Source organism: Sarcophilus harrisii, chromosome 6 (assembly GCF_902635505.1).
Source record: "Sarcophilus harrisii chromosome 6, mSarHar1.11, whole genome shotgun sequence".
Lineage (NCBI taxonomy): Eukaryota > Metazoa > Chordata > Mammalia > Dasyuromorphia > Dasyuridae > Sarcophilus > Sarcophilus harrisii.
Window position 1 is genome coordinate 149849409 of NC_045431.1, and position 21957 is coordinate 149871365.

Below are 21957 nucleotides of genomic sequence, written 5' to 3' on the forward strand. Positions count from 1 at the left end.
GAAGCAGCCAAGCACCAAAAGAATTAGCATTTGGCTCGGGTCGGTAGAAATTTTGTGCAAAAAAGAGTTGAGAGATACAAATAAGAAAGTGAGATTATACCAACCTAAGAAGAGTTTGAATTCTACTTATTTTAAGTTTTTACCTAAATTTAAAAAACCATAAAACATAAAGCAGTAATTTATCAGATTTTTATCTTTGAGGTAGACTTTGGATACTGGCAGTATCACTCAACCTACTTGTTTAGAATGATACTACTTATCCCCTGTGAGCCTGTTCATACACTGATGCATGTCAATAGTTTTCCCTTATTTTTGTGCATCTCACTATCCTGTCCAATTTTACAGTACTTTAAAAAAATCACTTGCATTTTTCTACTTTATGTACATTATTTATTTCTCTTTCTTCCATCACCCCAACTAGTGAACTAGTAGGGTAGAAAGTGAGTCTTAATTATCTTTGGATATTATCTTTTGGTTATCTTTTGGCTCCTAACTGTGCAGGTTTTGCTAAGTTAAGATAAATTTGCAGAAGTAAGAGGTTAAAAGCAAGATTTGCCTTTTCGTCTCTAACAAGTTTAAATTCAGTTTTTAAGAAGGGATATAAATTTCCTGTCAGAAAACTTGACCCAGAAACACCTAGTCTTACACATAAAAAAATAAGGAATTCAACTTAAATCAGCCACAAATGGAAAAGCATTTATCTATAGCTTACTTTGTACTAATTACTTGGACTTATAGATAGAAAATTAACACTGTCCCAGCTTTCAAAGAATTCATATTCTTACTGAATGAAATAATACCTAAATATCAGAATGATAGCAAATGAAAAGGCTAGGCAATATTAGATTGTGGCAGGAAAAGTAGTAGAGCACATAGTAAGGAGTGAAGGACCTCAGGGAGTAATGATTGGGTAGATGGTCCCTTTCCAAGAAAATCTAGGGTCAGAGTGAAATGGTGCTATGGTAGAAGTGAGTTTTCAGCATTGCTGAATATATATCCAATTAGTATTTTAACATCAGTGTGACAACTTAATACCTACAACTGTTCACAATTCCATCAGGTTCGACTACCATTGTTGCCCGTTGATTTCCTTATGGGTGTTGTGGCAAAAGAAGAAATTGTCAAGCAAAATCTAAAATGTAGGGATTTACTCGATGAAGCAAGAAATTACCACCTTCACTTGAGCAGCAGGGCAGTACCTGACTTTGAATATTCCATTCGAACTACTCCAAGGAAGCAGACTGCTGGTAATTGAATTTCCCTTTTCATCAACAAATGCTGATGGAAGGGCAGAAGGGCTGTGATTGCCATTGATGTACTTTGGGACTGGAAATGTTAAACTTTTTGTAAAATGATTTAGAACAAATTTTCATAATCTGGGCATCACTAAATATGTCTAAATATTCCTATAAATATGCACTGTCTCATGCTATACTAGTAATATTGGTAAAGGTGTATAAAATCTGTAGTCTTCACTATAAAAATCTATCAGTCCACCTGATGCATTATTTTTCAAAATCTTTTCCCATTTGGAATTAGGATAAAAACTGTTAATGACTTCCAAAAATTTCATAGGATCACTTTTGCCAAGTAGTTTAGGAAATTATTTTTTTAGTGAAGGCACTTTTGAATAAAAGTTATCTAATGAGATGATCTAAATAGCTAAAAATAATGACTTCTCTCTGAGGAGATTACATTTTTTATAATTTTCTGAAAACTTGAATTTTTTTTATAGGTACTTTTTTTTTTTTAACCCTGATTTGGCAATTCTGAGTTTAAACTGGTATCTCCTCTTTCAGGTGTGCTGTTCTGTGTAGGTGGTCGAGGTGGATCAGGTGACCCATTTCGAAGCATTGAATGCTATTCAATAAACAAAAATAGTTGGTTCTTTGGACCAGAAATGAACAGTCGAAGGCGTCATGTGGGTGTAATATCTGTGGGAGGTTGGTAACTCTGCTTAAACCAAAATTTTCCATTATTATATCCCTCCTTGAAATATTTAATCTACAAATCCTGTTAACTTATAAAAATGATTGCTGTATACATTTCCATGTATGTACATTTTTATATATACATACATATAAGTATGCCTATATATACATATATATGCATATGTAAAATTACTAGGTATTTTTCAATCAATAGGCAAAATTTCTGATAACTTTAGTGTGAAAAGCCATTGTGTTTTGAGCTAATAACTATTCTGTGTATATTCAGTCAAAGTTAGTTATTGATAGATCCGTAGTATAAAGAGGTGTTTTAGATTGAAAATAAGACCAGTTCTTAAGTTAAACATTTTTTAAAATTCTTTTTCAATTTATAGGTGCTTAGAAAAATATTAAATAAAAACACATAATAGATTTGAGTAAAAAAAATTGTCTTCTCTATATGCTTGAAGATGAGTGTTTTTCCCCAGTTGCTAAAATTTAATTCTCTTTGAAATTGCCTATATTTCTTCAGTATTATAATACCTCGAGGAGAAAAGTACAAGCCATTTTTTGATATTTTTGTGGAAATCGGCACAATCTAGTCATTTCAATTAATTAAAATTTTTGAGTGGCTACTTTATGCCAGACACTGTGCTGAGTGTTGGAGATGCAAACAAAGGCAAAAAATAGTTGCTGTTCTCACATCTAATGGGGGAGACAAGCTATATAAATTAGTGATCTCAGAGGGAAGGCACTAAAATTTAAGAAAACTGGAAAGGGGTCTTATAGAAGATGAGATTTTATCTGAAAATTGAAGGAAGCCAGTAAAGCCAGAAGGGAGATTGCCAGGTGAGGAAAAGTGAAAATGCTCTAAGTTTTAATATAATATATACATTAGCACTTAACCATTTAACTAACATCACTAATAAAATTAAACTAATAGGTTAAAAACAATTATACTACTAATTCCACTGTTTTGTGCAATTTTGGGGAGTTAAGATTATTAATAAATGATTTTACTTAAAATTATCTTTATTTTAATAGGCAAAGTCTATGCAGTCGGTGGACATGATGGAAATGAACATTTAGGCAGCATGGAAGTGTTTGATCCTCTCACTAATAAGTGGATGATGAAAGCATCAATGAACACAAAGAGGTCAGTCCATGCAATTTTTTTTTTTTAATCTGTGAGAGAGATAAAAACTAGTATTTTAAAATGATAGCATTATAGTTACTTCTGCATATTATTTGAAAAGAAAAATTTAAATATCTTTTATCCCTTTCTATTTTCAAGAAATATACAAGTCCCTATTAAATACATTCTGACAACATTTATTAAACACTTATGATAATGCTCTGCTTTTGTTGGAGGGCAAACTAAAAGAAAATGAAGCCATTGTTCCTATGCTTTATATAAACCAAAGTGTTATTTGGTCATATTCTCTTAGCTCTTCTTAAGAAGCAGAAATGGAAAGAAATTCCAGATTTCCATAGTAATTACTTCTCTTCTTTTTAAAATAAATTCTGATAATTGATTTCATGATAGGTATAGAGATATATATGTCTTCCTTTCCTGTTTTCATCTTCATTATGAAACTTAAGTATCTCTACTATTAAAGGTGCTTTGATGAATTCATGGAAAGATGTTTAAATCAAAGAGAAAAGTCTTTTGGAAAAATTCTTATCTAGAGAGACATGCCTTTAGATCATTAATATTAATTTGGGTGTATGTTTATGCACAGTTATCATTAGGTAAGTAGTTAGAGTGGTATCCAGTATCAATTTCTATGCTAACACTTTACCATTTATTATTCTCATACTAATACTTTATTGTTACTGCTTTTCTTTCTTATTTTGAGATATTTCTCAAATCTCCCCACCTAACAAGATTTGTTTAAGAATAGCTATACAATCAGGAGAATGTTTTTTTTTTTTTTAATGTTCTGTTTTCTTGCCTTGCCAACGTACAAAGTAACTGACAGGGCAAGCAGCATATAAAAGAACTGCCAATTGCAGTAATTGCTTAATAAATGCCCATTGATTGTCAGTAATTTTTCTGGGTAGGAGTGTGAGGTACCCATTCTTCCTTTCTGTCCCCTAGCTTTCTTTCATTACCTTCATTCTTTTTTTCCCTTTCTCTCTTTATCTCCCCTTAAACTGGAAATCTTTGATCCTTCTCTCTTCCACTGTCTCCCCCTTTCCCATTCTCCCTTCTCCTTCTTTTCTTTTCCCTCTCCCTCTCTCCCTCCCACATCCTCTCTAATCTCAATATTCTTTCATTTACTTATTGCCTTCCTTTTCATTGCTATATATTGCCACTCTTAGTCAATTCTTCTTACTGATGTTACTGTTTCCTGACTAGGGTCTGTCCCTTTCTAAAACATCCTCCATCTGACTGCCTGAATAATCTTCCTAATTGCCAGTCTAATCACATAATTTACATACTTAAAAATTTTCACTCATTCTCCATTACCTATTAAGTAAATTCTAGGATCAGAAGTTTTTATATATTGGGACCTTCCACAATTTAAGTATCCATATCTATATTAACATATTTCAGAGTATAGGCAAATTAAACTGTATTTCTCTTTCTCATCTTAACCTCTGAAATTTTTGTACCTTTGTTTATAATAAAGTCTTTTTCTTTTTTTGAAGCCTTATTCAAATCTCAGTCCCCTAAGGTGAAAGAGATGTCTTCTTCCTCTTTTCTAATAGGACCTTACCTGAATTGTTGTTGTCCTTGTCTTCTCCACCTTGCCTCAACTTGATTGTCAGCTCTTTGAGATAGGTTTTGTGTTATGTTTGTTTTTGTCATTTTGAGTACATGGCACCTTATATATTGAATTAAATTGTTAGTATGATAGTGTACTTCTGAAAGCAGTTTTTAGTCACTTTGATTTTCCTAACATAAATAATGAAAGTTAATAGAGATGTGTGTATTCTTATATATGGGTTCATGAAAGAATTGCGCATAACATAATTTCATTTTTTTTTTAAATTCTGAGAAGTTTATAGTAAGCTAAAATGCCATTAGATGTGAAACTTTGGAAGAGAAAAAAACAGAAAACACTAGCACTAGAGAGATTTAAATGTAAAGAAAGTAAAAGAACCTCTGATTGAGGTAAAAGTGAGAAGAGAAAAGCAAGACAAGGTAGTGAGAATATATCAGGAAAAAACACTGATGCATTCTTTTTCTCTCATCATTCTTTTTCCCAATAGAAGAGTGTGGGGGACAAAGCCTAAGAAAGTAGGTTAGGTTAAAGAGAAATATACAATTAAAGATTATAACTGAATACAGTGAATTCACCCATTAAAATAGAAGAAGAAAGCAGAATGGATTCTAATCTAACAATAGGCTGTTTTGTTTTTACAAGAAATAATCATAAGTTAGACAAGAACAAAACTAGACTTGTTTGAAAGATAAAGTTGAAAGAGATCATCAATAATAAATTAATGTCATTTAATATGTGTACCAAATAACAGAGAATCTAATACTTAAAAGAAAATTTACAGAGAAACAGACAGTAGTAGGGGACCTAAATAACTTAGTCCTAAAGAATTGGTGAATCAAAGAGCAAATCATAGAAATAGTAGACATTTTATTATTAAAGAGAGGCACATCAATGAGAAAACATACCAAAATATGTAGAATTCAACCCAAGTAATCCTTAGGGGAAGATGTATACAAAAGAGACAACAATCACTCCAGATCATTGAAATTGGGTATTTTAAACAAAACAATAAAATTAGAAAATTCACAAATTAAAAAAAAAAGCATTAAAATAGAAATTCTGAAAATCAAGGAGATAAGCAGAACACAAAGCAAAAAAGCAAAAGCAATCAAGCCTGTTGAATTAATTATCCAGGTGCTTATGTTTTAAGTAAAGTAGCAGTGGAGAAACTTATTTGGCTAATTTTTTAAAAGGAAGATTAAAAAACCCAATGATGAAATGTAAAAAGAGTTCACAACAAAAAGGAAATTACTAGAAACATTTTTCTAATTATATGTCAATAAAACCAACACAAAAAATTGATTAGTATTTTTAAAAATATTAAATTTTCAGATTAATAGAAAAAATAGAAAATTTAACATAAACTTTATAAAATAAGACATTTTCTTGATACCTAAAACAAGAAGAGTCAAAACAAAGAAAGAAAGTTTTCCATGAATTTCCATGAATATCAGCACAAAAAAATTAAAGTATTAGCAAGCAAATTATAGTAATATGCTACAAAGATTATGCTCAATTTGAGTTTATATAGGAATGCAAGATTGGTTCAATATTGTTGTTGTTCAAGTTCTTTCAGTAGTGTCTTGACTCTATAATTCATTTGAGGTTTTGAAGTTTTACTGGCAAAAATATTGGAGTAGTTTGCCATTTTCTTCTTCCAGGAAGAGCTAAGGCAAATAGGGTTAAGTAACTTGCCTAGCATCACATAGCTAGTTAAGTGTCTAAAGCCGAATTTCAAGTCACATATTTCTGACTCCAGGCCTGGCATTCTATCCACTGCCCAGTTCAAATAGTAGAAAAAGTGTAAATAAAATAAGAATCGCAGAAGTCATGATCATATAAATAAAAAGCAGAAAAACTCAAGACAGTATCCATTTTTCATCTAGAAAACAGAAATGTGTATTAACATAAGTATATTTAATATTTTATGTAGTAAAACCAACAATCACCATTATTATATGTAATGAGGATAAACTACGGGCCTTGCCAGTAAGATCAAGGTCAGAACAAAGGTAACTATTTTCATCACCACTACTATTTGAAATAGTCATAGATATGCTGGCTGTTAAAATAAAAAATAAGTGATTTATTTAATATGTCAAGTCATAAAACCATAGCTTCAGCAAAGTTGCAAGATATTAAGGAAATTCACATAAATCATAACCCCTATAAAATCAACACAATACAGTGGGAATAGCTAGAAGGAGGAATTCCATTTTTTAAAAAGTACAAAACTTATAAAAATAGTTGGGGCTCTACATAAGACATTCACAAAGGCTATGAATACAACCACAATATTTGTTTCAAGGATTTTGGTTTTCTTTTTTTTCTTTCAAGGAATGAAGTATATTGGAAGAGGAAAAAAAATTCTTAACTCAAAAAATAATATAACAATTTAAAAGCCCAGATATTTGTATATCAAACACATAGGTAATACCTGATCCATGATATACAATCAATAAATGCATATTTAATTGAATTGCTTTTTAAAAGTACCTCTGGTTCAGAGAGAATTTGCACTTTGTATTTCTTAAAAGCAATCTCTTCTCTCCTACGGGTTAATTCTGAACCCAACTAGTTCATTTGCAGCCAAGTTGTATATAGTGATGGATGAGCTTTATAGGTTGTCTATTAATTGCATGATAGTCTTCCCAATAGATATTTTTTATTCACTTGTAAGTTTTTTTGGTTTTGTTTTACCTTTGAATAGGCAATTAGATGAAACTCTTCAAATTCAAAGCAACTCTTGAAAAATATTCATACATAAACATACACACATACATATATATACACACATTCAATTCAGTCAATCTACAGGAACTATGCCTCCATGTTCAGCAGTGCCAAAGTGCAGATGTTCTTGGAAATAAATATAATTTTTAGATAAATATAATTTTGTCTTATGTGTTCAAGAATTACACACAATAACCCTGCATAAAGCTGAGTCCCACAGGTTGCAAAGCATTGCCCTAAGTTAGTAGATGTCAATAGGTATTCTTTATAATTGAATAAAATTAGACTAAAATACATGACCTTGCATGGTATCTTAAGTAGATATTTCATTTTTAAAAAAGCTTTTTGATTGATTTCATATCATTTTTATGAAGAATTGGGGAGATAACATTGATAATACAATAAAAATTAATAATATACATGTGAAGTCATTGACCAAGGTTTTGAATTGTGCAACCTATGATGGTAATTCCGAGCCATCTTGAAACTTTTCTGATCTCCAGCTGTCAAACCTGCAAAACACTTCAAAACATTCTAATGTGATAAATGAACTTTTCATCTTATTTAACTGCTTGGATCTGGACTTCTGCCTTACCTTTTTAGCTCTCTGAATCAAGCAAGCATTTCCCTCTCCTTTTCCAAATAACTTTTATGTATTGTCTTCCAACATTAAAACATAAGCTCCTTGAGAACAGGAATTAACAGGTGTTTGCTAGTATTTGTATCCCCAGCCCTCTACAAAGTGTGGTGTATAGTAAGTGCTTAACAAATGTTCTCTATTTGCTTCATAGTATGCTCTCCAATGCTTTTGAGAGTCGAGATTTAAAGTTCTTTTTTTTCCCCTTTAACTCTTAATATTAGGATTCAAATTTAGGCAAGTTAAGTGGGGCAATAAATAAAGTATTAAGCCTGGAGTCAAGAAGATCCAAGTTCCTTTGCCCAAAGAGTTATCAAATGGCACATGTCCTTTGATCCAGCAATGTCTCTAGTGAACTTGTATCCCAAAGAGATCATAAAAGAGGAAATGGGAACCCATGTGCAAAAATGTTTGTGGCAGCCCTTTTTGTAGTGGGAAGGACCTGGAAACTGGGTGGATGCCCATTAGTTGGAGGATGGCTGAGTAAATTATGGTATATAAATGTTATGGAATACTATTGTTCTGTAAGAAACAGTGAAGAGGATGATTTCAGAGAGGTTTGGAGAGACTTACATAAACTGATGCTAAGTGAAGTGTGCAGAACCAAGAGAACTTTGTATATAGTAACAAGAAGATAATGTGGTCATCAGTTGATACACTTAGTCCTTCTCAGCAGTGGGGTGATCCAAGAAAATTCTAATAGATTTGGGATTGAAAATGCCATTTGCATCCAGAGGAAGAACTATGGAGACTGAATGAAGATTGAAATATACTATTTTTGCCCTTTTTTGTTTGTTTGCTTTTTCTTTCTTGTATTTTTCCTTTTGTCTTGTTTTTTCTTTCACAACATGACTAATATAGAAAGAGGTTTTAAATGATTGTACATATATAACCAACATCAGATTGCTTGCTTCCTTGGGGAAAGGGGAGGTCAAAAACAAGGTGGGGAAATAGGAACTCAAAATCATACCAAAAACTATATTGAAAACTATCTTTACATGTAATTTGAGGGGGGAAGAGGGAGGAAGAAGACCAGAGTTCAAATGCAGCTTCAGACATTTACTATCTATGTAACCTTGGCAAGTCACTTCACTTCTATTTGCCTCAGTTTCCTCAACTGCAAAATGGGGATAATAACAACACCTACTTTGAAGGATTTTTGTGAGGATCAAATAAGTTAATATTTGTAAAGTGTTTCATACAATTCTGGCAGATTGTAGATGCCATATGAATATTTCTTACCTTGCCATGGATGTCATTATCTTAGGAATAAATGTTTCTTGGAAGTAAATGGTCTTAGTAAATATATAAAAATTGTCCCTTTAAAGTTGGGCTGACCATGTATTTTGTATATTAGTGAGTTTATAAATGATGAGGATATTGATAATGGGATATTAATATTTGGATGTTAATGATGAAGAAATAGTACATTGACCAATTATTTGCATGTAAAAGCCATTTTCTACTTCCTTCCTGAATATACCCACATGCTAAAGATGTTTTGTTGCCTTTGTAGGCGAGGAATTGCTTTGGCCTCTCTAGGAGGTCCAATTTATGCAATAGGAGGTTTAGATGACAATACATGCTTCAGTGACGTGGAGAGATACGACATTGAATCTGATCAGTGGAGTGGAGTGGCACCGATGAATACCCCACGAGGTGGGGTTGGTTCAGTAGCTCTAATAGTAAGTTGTCTTTTGACTTCTCTATTGAATTATTGTTATTGTGCCTAATTGCAGAGTAAATTACCTCATGTTTTATAAACTGACATGAAATTTTATCTTTAAAATGTTTACTATTAAACAAGTTCTTATGTTAGTAAGAAATAAACTTCTCATTAAAAATGGCTAATATAGATAATCCTTTAAATCCAGAAGTTTGATGGGTCTCAGATATTACTCTCCAAGGTTTAAAAACATTTTGTAGATTGTTCTTTTCTTTAGATTTCTTCAGTTCTTCAAAATTAATCGGATAAAATCAGTGTTTATGTGTTTCTTTGTTGAATGCCCAGCTGTCTCTTTTTAACACCATATTATAAAATAATTACTTTTATGTACATCATAGGTATATCATTGGCAATATGTAGAATCAATTCAAAAGCTAGCCTTAATTTCTATTTTAAAATTTAGAACTATGTTTATGCTGTGGGAGGCAATGATGGGCTGGCCTCTTTGTCTAGTGTGGAGAGATATGACCCACATTTGAATAAGTGGATAGAAGTTAAAGAGATGGGTCAGCGAAGAGCAGGCAATGGTGTTAGTGAGCTTCATGGCTGCTTATATGTTGTAGGTAAGTAGCAAATCCTTTTCATAATTATCATTTTAATTACATATAGTAAGAATAATGATGGTGTTTCAAAATCATTATCTACATGTTGTTGTTAAACCAACTAGGGAGGAGCTAAGTATTGATTTTTTTCTTTCTTTCCTTGGTTATTTCTTATATATTCAAATTTCCTTCTCTAATATAAACCCTATTTTAAAAATAATTATCTTAAAAATAAAATGCTACTTTGAGAAGCTTTTTATAATAATAGTAACCTCACAAAATAAGTTTCCTTTGTCAAGTAATATTTAAAAACCATTAAGAACTAGATTTTTGATTATCATTTTCAGAGAACTATTGAATGCCTTAAGGAAGACAAAAATTTTATGTACCTGAATGTTTCTGAACTGTTTCTTTGTTCATTTCAACCTTAATAAAAGTATAGCAATAATCTTCCTTAGTTGGTATTTGTATGTAACTTGTAGCTTTAGGTAAAATATTGTTGACTTTTAAAACCAGCAGGGATAAAAGTTAGGAAGAGTAGCATCCCACTGACCTCTCCCCTGAAAAAAGTGACCAGCTGTCCCATGCAGAAGAGAGGAGACCCAGTTGTATGAAGCCAGTCTTCCATACTAAGGGAAGAAAATACAAACCCATATATAATTACCCTCTATAATTTCTCAGCTGTGTAGATAAAAAAAAAAAAAACCACTGAGGTTTTTGCTAGGGAGGGACCAGATTATGCCAATGACTATTATTAAGACCCTACAAATACCTACTGCTACTAAAGACCCAGAAAATTCTTTATTCCAGAGACCTTCTTGGTGGGACCAATATTCTAATTCCCATGCAAATTAAACCACTTTTTCCTCTAACAAATATTTTTAAATATCTTTATGACATGCCGCTCAGGACAATAAAGACAGGCTATTACATCACTTTCTGGTTCCCCAAGTACAAAGCAGTCATAAGGTGCTCCAGGTTCTCTTTCATGCTTGGCCAGTGAAAAACGTTGGGCAACCAAGGCAAGAGAGCTTCCCTCAGATGATTCAACTTGGGGTGTCCTTAGGGCTTATCTTTATTGACTATCCTTCTTCTGAGATAGCTAAGTAAAACTCTTTTTATTAATTGAAGTGATTTAGGTGTCCAGTTTTGTTATAAACTACTGGAAGACTGTCTTGAGTCAGGACCAATCTAGAGCACCTTCACACTATCAGATAGTTTCACGTCATAAACCAATATGATTTTATCATTGTAAATTACATTTACAATGAGATTATGGTTTGTTTTGCTTTGCACTCTAAAGACCATGAAACTTTTTTCAATTGAAATTCCATTGTGTCTTGTCTTACCATTAGAATATGAGCTCCTTTGAAAAGAAGAATATTATGTTTTTCTTTTTGTTTCCTCTGTGCTTAGCAGTATTTTTTCATTCATCCATTTATATCAAGTAAACTGATTAGAAAAGATAGAACAGATAATAGGAAGATGGCAGGGAAAGTTTGAATATAAACCAAGTTAAAAACTAAGAAATGCTACTAATTTTGTATTTGAAAATTACCTGAAAACCCCAATTTAAAAAGAAAACAAGATGCTCCATACTTATCTTTCTAACTGGAAATCCTGGAATTTTAACTATGAAAATAAAAATCCTTGGTACAGATGTGTTTATAAGTGAAATTTTAAAGAAAAAAATTCCTTTAAAAAGAAAAATTTCTTTTTAAATAGCTTTTTATTTACAGGTTATATGTATGGGTAACTTTACAGCATTAACAATTACCAAACCTCTTGTTCCAATTTTTCACCTCTTACCCCCCACCCCTTCCCTCAGATGGCAGGATGACCAGTAGATGTTAATTATATTAATATATAAATTAGATACATAATAAGTATACATGACCAAACTATTGTTTAGCTGTACAAAAAGAATCAGACTCTGAAATATTGTACAATTAGCTTGTGAAGGAAATCAAAAATGCAGGTGGGTATGAATATAGGGATTGGGAATTCAATGTAATGGTTTTTAGTCATCTCCCAGAGTTCTTTCTCTGGGCGTAGCTGGTTCAGTTCATTACTGCTCCATTGGAAATGATTTGGTTGATCTCCTTGCTGAGGAAGGCCAGCTCCATCAGAACTGGTCATCATATAGTATTGTTGTTATAGTATATAATGATCTCCTGGTCCTGCTCGTTTCACTTAGCATCAGTTCGTGTAAGTCTCTCCGGGCCTTTAAAAAGAAATTTTTAAAAAAAGATTAAACACTATGCTTTTGAAAGTTTTTTCAAAAATAAATAAATCATGCTGCCAGATTTATATTTTTTTTAATGATACAAAATGATCCCTGATATTTAAATTAAAGGACAAAAGTAAAGGAAGAAACTTATAGACTAGCACAATACATCAGACAAACTATCTCTTTTCAAATATATTATATTGTAAAAAGCTCAGAAAATCAGTACAGAAACCAATCAAAATAAATATCTTAAGTTGTTAAATAACAGGATATAAAATCAATCCATAAAAATAAGCATTTTTATTCGGTACTAGGAGAAAGAGGAAATAACCAGGAATATCACTGCTCGAGTTTAAGAAACATGACTCTACTGCTTGAATTTACTAACAGATTTAGTGCTTTACCCAAATACCAGAGTAATAGTTTATAAGTTAGACAACAATACATTTAGAGAAGCAAAAAAATTTAAGATTTCAAGGGAAATAATGGCATGCTCTTTATTTTTTTTTTTAATGATCATACATCAAATTATAAAGTAGCATTCTACAAAACTATATGTACCAGTTAAAAGCTAGGGCATTGATATAGACAAGATAAATAAAAATTAAGGGCATTATAAAATAATGTGCCACATTTGATAAATTCAAGGAAATAAGTGGAAGAAACTCTCCTGATTGGTAAAAACAAACAAACAAAAAACAGCTTAGAAAACTGAAAAGTAATTTGGCAGAACCCAGGATCTGAAACCATGAATTAAGCACAAGAAAAATATGTAACAGGAAACACAGAAGGCCACATTAGTTTTAAAAATTAGAAACCAAAAGGAAATACTTTTGACAAATGACTAGATGAAATATTTATAACTGAAGGGTAGAGGAGGTCACAAAATACAAACCAGAAATTTTCATTTACAATTTGTTACACAATGCAGTTAGACTAAGGAGAACTATTAAAGTGGAGGGAAACTCGCTGACCTGTAAAGAATTGACATACATCAATTGATAGGCATTTTAGTGATAGACATTCTTTTCGGTGCTTATGATCTAAAGAAGTGAAACAGAGCCTATCCTCTGTGAGCTTGCATTCTATTGGAGGAAACATTGTATAAGCGATATACAAAGCATACAAGATTGTTTGGAGGAGGAAATCAATCAGATACATTGCTGGTTTTGAGCATGTGAGTACAAACAAAACATTCACAAAAAACTTGCTTTTTAGTGGGAGCTAGTCTGTATAGCTCACAATGACTACTTGAACTAGATTGCTTGACACCCACCTGAAATTTGTATCAAACTGAATATTCAGAAAATCTTATGAGAAAGAATAGTGACTTCTTCCATTCTGGAACTGCACACCAGAAGCCTTTAGCCAAAGAAGAAAGGAAGCAAGGAAGGAAAGCCAGGACTATCCTAGGCAAACAAATCTTTCAGCACAGCCAGACATACTAACCAAGGCTTAGTGTCTGGAGGCAGCAGTAGCAAAGAATTTCCTTCTCCCCCCTACCCCCCCACCTCCACACACACACACAAAAAAATGTCCTAAGTTCATTGGAAATCTAGAAAAGGAACCTGGAAAACCATCAGGAATAACATCAACCAATGCTCAGACTTGGATTGACTTCCTAAAGGCTCCAAAATCTTTAGCACTTTATCCTGAGATAACATGGAAGAGCCTTGAAAATGTCTCTCTAAACTTCAAAGATCGTACAGGCAGTAGAGGTCAGCACAGGAATATCTGTGACATAGGCCAAAACCAAGCAGGACTGACCACATCACCCAAAAGTATACAGCAAAGGGAAGAACTTGGCTCTAGCACAAAAGACCCAATTTGGGAACCTAAAGCAGTTGAGAAAAGTGATCTTAAAGGAGACATTGAATAACATAAAAAAATTATTAGCAATTTAGGGATGCCTAAAAATCTAGACTAGGAGATAGTAACTTTTTAACCTTTATAATTACTGTTAGCATTAAATATTAATCACCATTAATTATATTATATCTATATCATAATTATTAATATAATTGCTAGTCTTAATGATTCTGCTAATTATTAATGCTAACTATAATTAAAATAACCATTATTTAGCAGCTACTATATATTGGGCACCATGTTAAGCACATTGTAAATATGTCACTTGATCTTTACAAAATCTCAGGGAGACAAGTACTACTAGTATATCCCTATTTATGGTTGAGGAAATGAGATGTTAAGACTATAACTTTATAGTCTTATATAGTTATATATTTATAACTATATAGTATGCATTTAGTATGCAGACTAAATGTCTGAGATGGGATTCGAATTCACATCTCCCTGGTTCCAGGCCCAAAGCTCTGCACATTTCATGACCTAGCTGCCTCATTGTAAGCAGAGACTCATAAAATTAAAAAATAAATTTTCCACAAAGATTGTATGAATATAGAAAAGAGAAGTAAAAATTCTGAAGAGAAGAAATGGAAAGATTGTTTATAAACAAAGATTTTATTTTTAAAGGCCTTGACAGTATTTCAAGAAATCATAAACAAAACTTCCTACATCTTATTACAAAAGAGCAGAATAAAGCTATATTCTATAATCAACCAATCCCTTTATGAAAGAAACCCCCAAATAAAAAATCCTAAGAGTATCATAGGCAATAATGGGAATTCCCACAGCCAAAACTTTCCAAAAAAAAAAAAAAACAGTATCAAAGAACTAGCCAGAATCATGGGCCACTGGATGTCTCAGTGGTAGTGCCTAGCCTCAAGTCAGGAAGACCTGAATTCAAATCCAGCCTAGAAACTTACTTAACTCTGTGACCCTTGGCAAATCACTTTTTCCTGTTTTCCTCCATTTCCTCACCTGTAAAATAACCTGGAGAAGGAAATGGCAAATTATTCCAGTATCTTTGCCAAGAACACCCCATGAAGAGTCTCGAGACTACAATGACTGAATTACATCAAAAAGGCAAGGCTGCATAAGAATTGATAGGTTCTATTCTGATAGGAAAACGTGATTGTTTAATATTATAAAAGGGGAAAAATACATATGACTTCATACAACAAAAACCAACTTACCTTGAAGAGTTGACTATAATGAAAAAGGGTAGATTTTAAAGGAATAGGAGACCTTCAAGTATTTCTCATTAAAAGATTAGAATTGAGTAGAAACTTTATAAGTACAAACATGTAGAGAAACTGAAAATAAATTTTATTTGAGAAATTGCATGAAGTTATATGATAATATGTAGCTAACCTTCAGAAATTTATATCTTTTCAGAAATTTATTATCTTCAAAGAGTATTGAGGTAATTAAATTAACTAAATAACACAAAAAGAAGATTCTTTATGAAACTGAATCTTCTTTTCATACTGCTTACTTTGAAAATAAGTTATATAGCAAATTCTATAGATTACTTTCTAATCTATTCTGCTTATTTGGGCTTTTTTCTGAATTTTGTTCTGTTTTCCTATCTGCTTTTTAACAATATTGTTTTGTACTGGGGGCTATTTACTATTTGTAGCTCCTCCCCCCAATTAAAAATGCAGGATAAGAAAAGAAAAATCTTTGTAACAAATATAATAGGAAAAAAAAAGCTTCATAGTGGATATATTTTTAAAAATTCTTCATACTTTTTGTTTACCAATTTCCCTTTCAGGAAGTAATTTATTTCATCATAGATCCTCTGGGATAAAAAGGTCAATTGTTGCATTCATTAGAATATGCCTCTGTGTCTCTGTGTTGAATACTCTCCGCTATTTCTTCCTCCTTATTTTATACTTTTTCTTAACTACCTTACTTAAGAAAAATCACAAGTTCCATATCCCTAAATCTGTCCCCTCTGGAATAAAGAGCATTATCATTGATCTTCTGGAATCATGAATGATCATTGTATTGGCTCTTAGACATTTCAGGTTTGTTTTTTACGATGTTATATAAATTATTCTGCTCTTTTCATTTTTAATTAAAAGCATATTCAAAATTGTTCATTTTTGTAATCTTGGTGTTACAGTATGCTCACTGAACACTCTATCTTATCCTCACTGTTCACATAACTATATCCAAATCTGAAAGATATATCATCAAAGTTGGATGCAATCTACCTCATCAGAAAGGATTTTGGAGGCCCCCAGTCTAATCAGAAACAAATCTAAAGGAAGCATATAATAGCCTATGATAAGCAGTTAATGTAATGGCATGGAGTAGGACCAAGTTCTATAGGTCTTTCTCATCATGGCATACTGTTTCTTCTTCAGGCAAGATTTTAAGAAATCAGACATCAGAAAAATGCCTATATATATAACCAAAAAATGGAAAAAGAGAGGGGGGGTGTGATCTATTACCATGTTAATAGATGAATAGAGATAGCAAGGCTTTTGTTCCCCCAGAAACTTTACTTTGTATGAATAATATAGACAACCAAGAAAGAATGGGTAAGCCCATGAATGAGTAACTATACTTGAGTAGACTAAAATGGGAAAGAAACAAGGAATGATTTGGTAAATGAACACTTTTTGAAAAGAATACCACAAATATTACTAGGACTGAAGCAGGGAAGACTCTGGATGCTATTTTTTATCTGGGTTCACAAAGGGAAGAATGAACTTCCTTCCTAATTCTTGATACCTACATTTAGTGTTGTTTAAATAAACTTGATCTCAATTTCTCTATTCCCTCCTGCACAATCCCAATTCACACTGTCCTTCTATTATTGTAGGGTTATTTATACTTCCAAACTATAAACTTTATAACTTCAGGAAAGATAAGACATTTAATGCAACACTTTTGATTAGCAGAAATTAAATTTATACTCCAAAGCTATTAGTTGACTATCACTAAAATTAATTATCAGGGCAGTTAGATAGCATAGAAGGAGATAAACCCCAACCCAGGAGTCAGGAAAACCTTAAGTTCAAATTCAGCTCAGCCACTTGCCACTTGCCTTAGATGAGCCACTTTACCTCAATTGCCTCCAAAAAATAAGGTTTTTTTTTATTTCAGTGACCCACTTACCTAAATTGAGCATGTCTTTACTACTTCCGAGTCTACGGTCATTTAGTGGAGAGAGTTAGTCACTGGAGAACTATGATTCATTCATTTTGAAAAGGAGCTTTAAAAGAAGAACATGGAAATTTATTTTTGGTGGAAGGAGGGAGTTGTTCAGTTATCTAACTAGTTTACCTTTTGAAATGTCAAATTGTAAATTATCTGTCATCCAAGATGTTATATGAAACTTGCAGGCTGGGTAAAAATTGTCATGTATTTAAATATGATTATGTTAACCAATATTATGTCATTCAAGATTGAGGGAGGGAATTATTTAAGTTATTTGTTTTATGAACTTTTACATATTCCCTAGACTTTGGAAAAACTGTAATATGTTTTCCTTCTCAGGTATTTTTGTTATCCAGAACAGAGCAAAATGTCTCTTTTCATATATATTGTGGTCTTAGTGTTACGAGAAAAATAAACCAACATATAGTGATTTAAAGCTGACAACCCATTTTCAATGAGGTTGAAAAATAAGCTGTTCTTCCCATTTTACACATATGGAGACTCAGCCTGAAGAAGATTAGACATTTACCCATAATTGTACAGTTAATGAATGTTAAAAGCAAGATCTGAATCCATGTTCCTTACTTCAGACTACTCTGTTCATTATTCCAAGTTGATATTCCAAAGAAACTGTTTCATTATATCTTCATTTTAATGTTCAGCCATGAGAGGAAAAAAAAAACACCAGCATTTTTTTTTTTTTTTCTCCAAGAGGCTAGACTAAGTATTCTCTAAAGCCCTTTCTACTTCAGTTTCTATTATTCTGTAATCTTATGGGAATGATAGTGGGTTTTTCTCCAGTTCCCTGGTTTGATATAGGGATATATTTTTCTTCATTAATCTCAATTAGTAGTGGATAGAGCACTAGACCTACAGTCAGGAAGACCTCTGAGTTCAGATTTCTTCCTCAGATACTTATGTATCTGTATGAACTTGGGCAAGTCACTTAACTTCTTTTCCTCTCAGGATTGTTGTGAAGATCAGAGGAGATAATAGTTGTAAAGAGCATAATAAGTTCCATAGAAATGTCAGCATTATTATATCAATGTTATTATGAGACCACTGATTAGCTCTAGTAAATATCAAGTTATAAGCATTATCAAGCTCATTGAAGGATTTGAATGTTTTCTTTTTATAGGTGGATTTGATGATAATTCTCCTCTTAGTTCAGTTGAACGGTTTGACCCTAGAAACAACAAATGGGAATATGTAGCAGAGCTCACTACTCCTAGGGGTGGTGTAGGTATTGCTACAGTGATGGGCAAAATTTTTGCAGTTGGTGGTCATAATGGCAATGCATACCTAAACACTGTGGAAGCTTTTGATCCAGTAGTGAACAGGTAATTATTTTATTTAGTGTGTGTGTGTGTTATGTTGTGTATATGTGTGTGTTCTCTTTTGTAATTTCTGAGTCTTAACTTGTTGTTTTGTTGTTTTTTTTTTTTTTTTGCCTCCTAACTGAATTTTAAACATTTTTATTTTCTATTTTAATCATGATTTCTACTCATTCATACAATTTCATTTTTTGCTAGTAACAGTTAATTCAACAAGTGTTTTTTGAATGCCTGTTAAGTATTTATATAGTACCAGGGCGCATTAGAAGAATGTAATTACCTCTTGCCTATGGATCAAAAACAACCACTCAAAAAGGCTTCTTTTTATGGTATGACGGAAAGAACACTGTATTTGGAGTCATAGACTCACTAGAGTTCAGATGTTTTATGTGACCTTTATTCATCATTTCTTTAGACCTAAGTTTTTTAATCTATAAAATGGAAGTGTTGGATCTTTAAATCCTATGACTTCTGTAATAAAATCATTCTTACTTTAGAATGAGATAAATGAGACTTTAAGATAATACAATTTCTTTTTTACATTTCCAGGTGGGAGCTTGTTGGATCAGTGTCTCACTGCAGGGCAGGAGCAGGTGTAGCTGTGTGTTCCTGTTTAAGTACTCAAATTCGTGATGTGGGCCAAGGATCCAGTAATGTGGTTGACTGTATGTGACTTGAATGCCAGACACCAACAATTCTGTCTTTCCCAAAAGTAAAGACAGCTAAGCTAAAGTTTTGGCATGATCATCTTGGAACAGACTATAACTATAGCTGACTTCTTATTTACAATGCTCTAAATAAGCACATCTTCAAATATGCTTCATGAAAAATTATCAGTGCTAAGGTGAATGCTGACACTGTCATTTTGACAAAACTTTAAGCAATATCAGAGTTTTGTTCCAATTTAGTTTCCAGAAAAGAGATGATTTTAAAACAAGTGCCAAAACACCTGAAATCATGTTTTGTTTTTAGTTTTTTTTTAGTCTTGAGTAAAAGTTAAAGCAGAGTAATTTGCAGTCCTTTCTTTTTCAGAGTGAGACAATCTACTGAGTTTTCAGTCTGTGAGTGAGGAGAAAATTGGAATACTTTCAGTATCGATTTTTTTCTTAATGAAGGATCATCCTTTATACTAGAAAGGTTTATTTCACTTTTTTTTTTTTTTTACTGGATGATTTAAATTTCTCAGATGTTTACAAATGTAAAACATGTTTGCACTATTCTGAGTGCACTAGGCCGCATTTAAAGAATGCTTGTAGCAATGTTGTGCAAAGCTAGTAAAACTCAGTCAGTCATATTAAGCTAAAGATTCATATTTCTGATTTTAAAATTTGACTGTTTAATGGATTTATTTTACAGTAAATAAAAAGGGAGCTTATTCATTTTTAGGAAAATATTTGTCTTATTTGCTATCTTATCCAGTTGGAAATCTTAGGAATGAGCCAGGAATCTTGATCAGATGGTGTTGAAAGGCAGAGAATCAGGAAAACTTTTTTTATTGTCCTTTTTTGACAGGCTCTGAACTACAGCCCAAGCTTAGTATTTCCTGTCCATTGGGCTGCTGGCTGACCTGTCCCTTTCCTGGGCATAACATATGGTTTTAGTTCTTAAGGAAATTACTTTTTTTTTTTTTTTAATTATTTTTTCCCCAACTACATGTAAAAACAATTTTTAACATTTGTTTTTTTAAACTTTTGAGTTCCAGATTGGTTCCCTATCTTTCTCCCTTCCCTGATCATTGAGAAGGCAAGCAATTTAATATAGATTATACAAGGATAGTCATGTAAATCATATTTCCATGGTAAGAAGTGAAATACTTTTTAAACAAAGTGTCATCATTGGCTGTGGTTTGCTAATAAGTTTAATCTCTCATAAAACTAGCACAAGATAAGTGTTAATAAATGTAAAAAGTTTAACCATTTTCCTGCCAGTTATATTTCATTTGTTTAAGCTCTAGGACAAAGAACTTTCCTGGATCATGAACCCAAATATTGCTGTGCCTACTGACTTGACAGCTTTTCATGACAATAACCAGCATTGTAAAATGGCTTAACCATTGAATAATGTGTATTTATTTGTTCACAACTATTTATTAAAGATTCTATTTTCTATCTACAAGTTAGTAAAGTTAAATACTGAGTAATTGAGGGAAGAAATCCTACCTTTATTTAAGCATAGAGGAAAAACTTCCCTGCATGTTGTTATGAGGAATGTTTTAAAACTTTCCTCATGCTGCTTGAAGCAGCTGCTTCAGCATTTCATTGCAATAGAACACCAAAGAACACCATTTCCAGTGGCATAAGATGAAGATTAGTTCTCCCCAAAGTCAAAATCCCCTAGATTCAAGGAATTCTTAGTTTTGCTTTGCCCGTGGAGAAATGACTGGACTCTTCTCATTGTGGCAAATTTTGAAAAAAGAATACTGGGGATCCCATGTCCCATAAGAGAGGAAAGCTAGACTTAAGCTGTTAATCTCTGTTCAGAGAGCAGTACTTGGGAAGACTCAAAAGACATTCACAAGCAGGACTTGAAAACATGTTGACAGACTTGTCTTCAAGCACTGATGTCAAACTACAGTCTCTCTCTTGCACATCAGACTGGGTTATAGACACACTACTTTGGGGGTAAAATTTAACATATGAGGCAATCATAAAAACATTGTCACCACACAGTCCTGTTCTCACTTCAGATCGTTATTTATTATATTTTATGGATCTGTCACTTTTTTTTTTTAATTGGATGTAGTGCTAACCACCTGTCAACTTTTTTTTTTTTCATGAAATTATTAAACCTTGATTTTAAATGGTTCTTTACTTTGAAGTTTTTGCTGGGTTTGTTTGTGTGTATGGAACGTGGAGTCAGACCACTGTTAAGAACACTAACATTTTTAATTTTTAACTATGAGAATCATCTAGAATATATATATATATATATATATATATATATATATATATATATATATAGTCTTTTCTATTGTTTGGTACTGTAACCATATCTTTTTGTTTAAAACTCTTGTGAATATTTGAAGAGAACAAAGAATGTGAACATATTCGGTAGTATATAC

The 21957-nt window shown here is 32.3% G+C and overlaps 1 protein-coding gene across 4 annotated transcripts in view; it reads left to right on the forward strand.

Annotated features, from left to right (window-relative positions):
- KLHL8 (kelch like family member 8) overlaps nucleotides 1–21701 on the forward strand; it is a 48367-nt gene extending 26666 nt beyond the window's left edge. For all 4 annotated transcript variants that reach the window (XM_031943170.1, XM_003772961.4, XM_031943171.1 and 1 more), the window contains 7 exons: nucleotides 1061–1247; nucleotides 1800–1943; nucleotides 2973–3084; nucleotides 9547–9715; nucleotides 10160–10319; nucleotides 18701–18902; nucleotides 19446–21701. In XM_031943170.1, coding sequence (XP_031799030.1) covers nucleotides 1061–1247; nucleotides 1800–1943; nucleotides 2973–3084; nucleotides 9547–9715; nucleotides 10160–10319; nucleotides 18701–18902; nucleotides 19446–19569 — 1098 coding nt within the window. In that variant the 3' untranslated portion in view covers nucleotides 19570–21701. The remainder of the gene's footprint in view (nucleotides 1–1060; nucleotides 1248–1799; nucleotides 1944–2972; nucleotides 3085–9546; nucleotides 9716–10159; nucleotides 10320–18700; nucleotides 18903–19445) is intronic.
- Nucleotides 21702–21957: the final 256 nt, after the last annotated feature.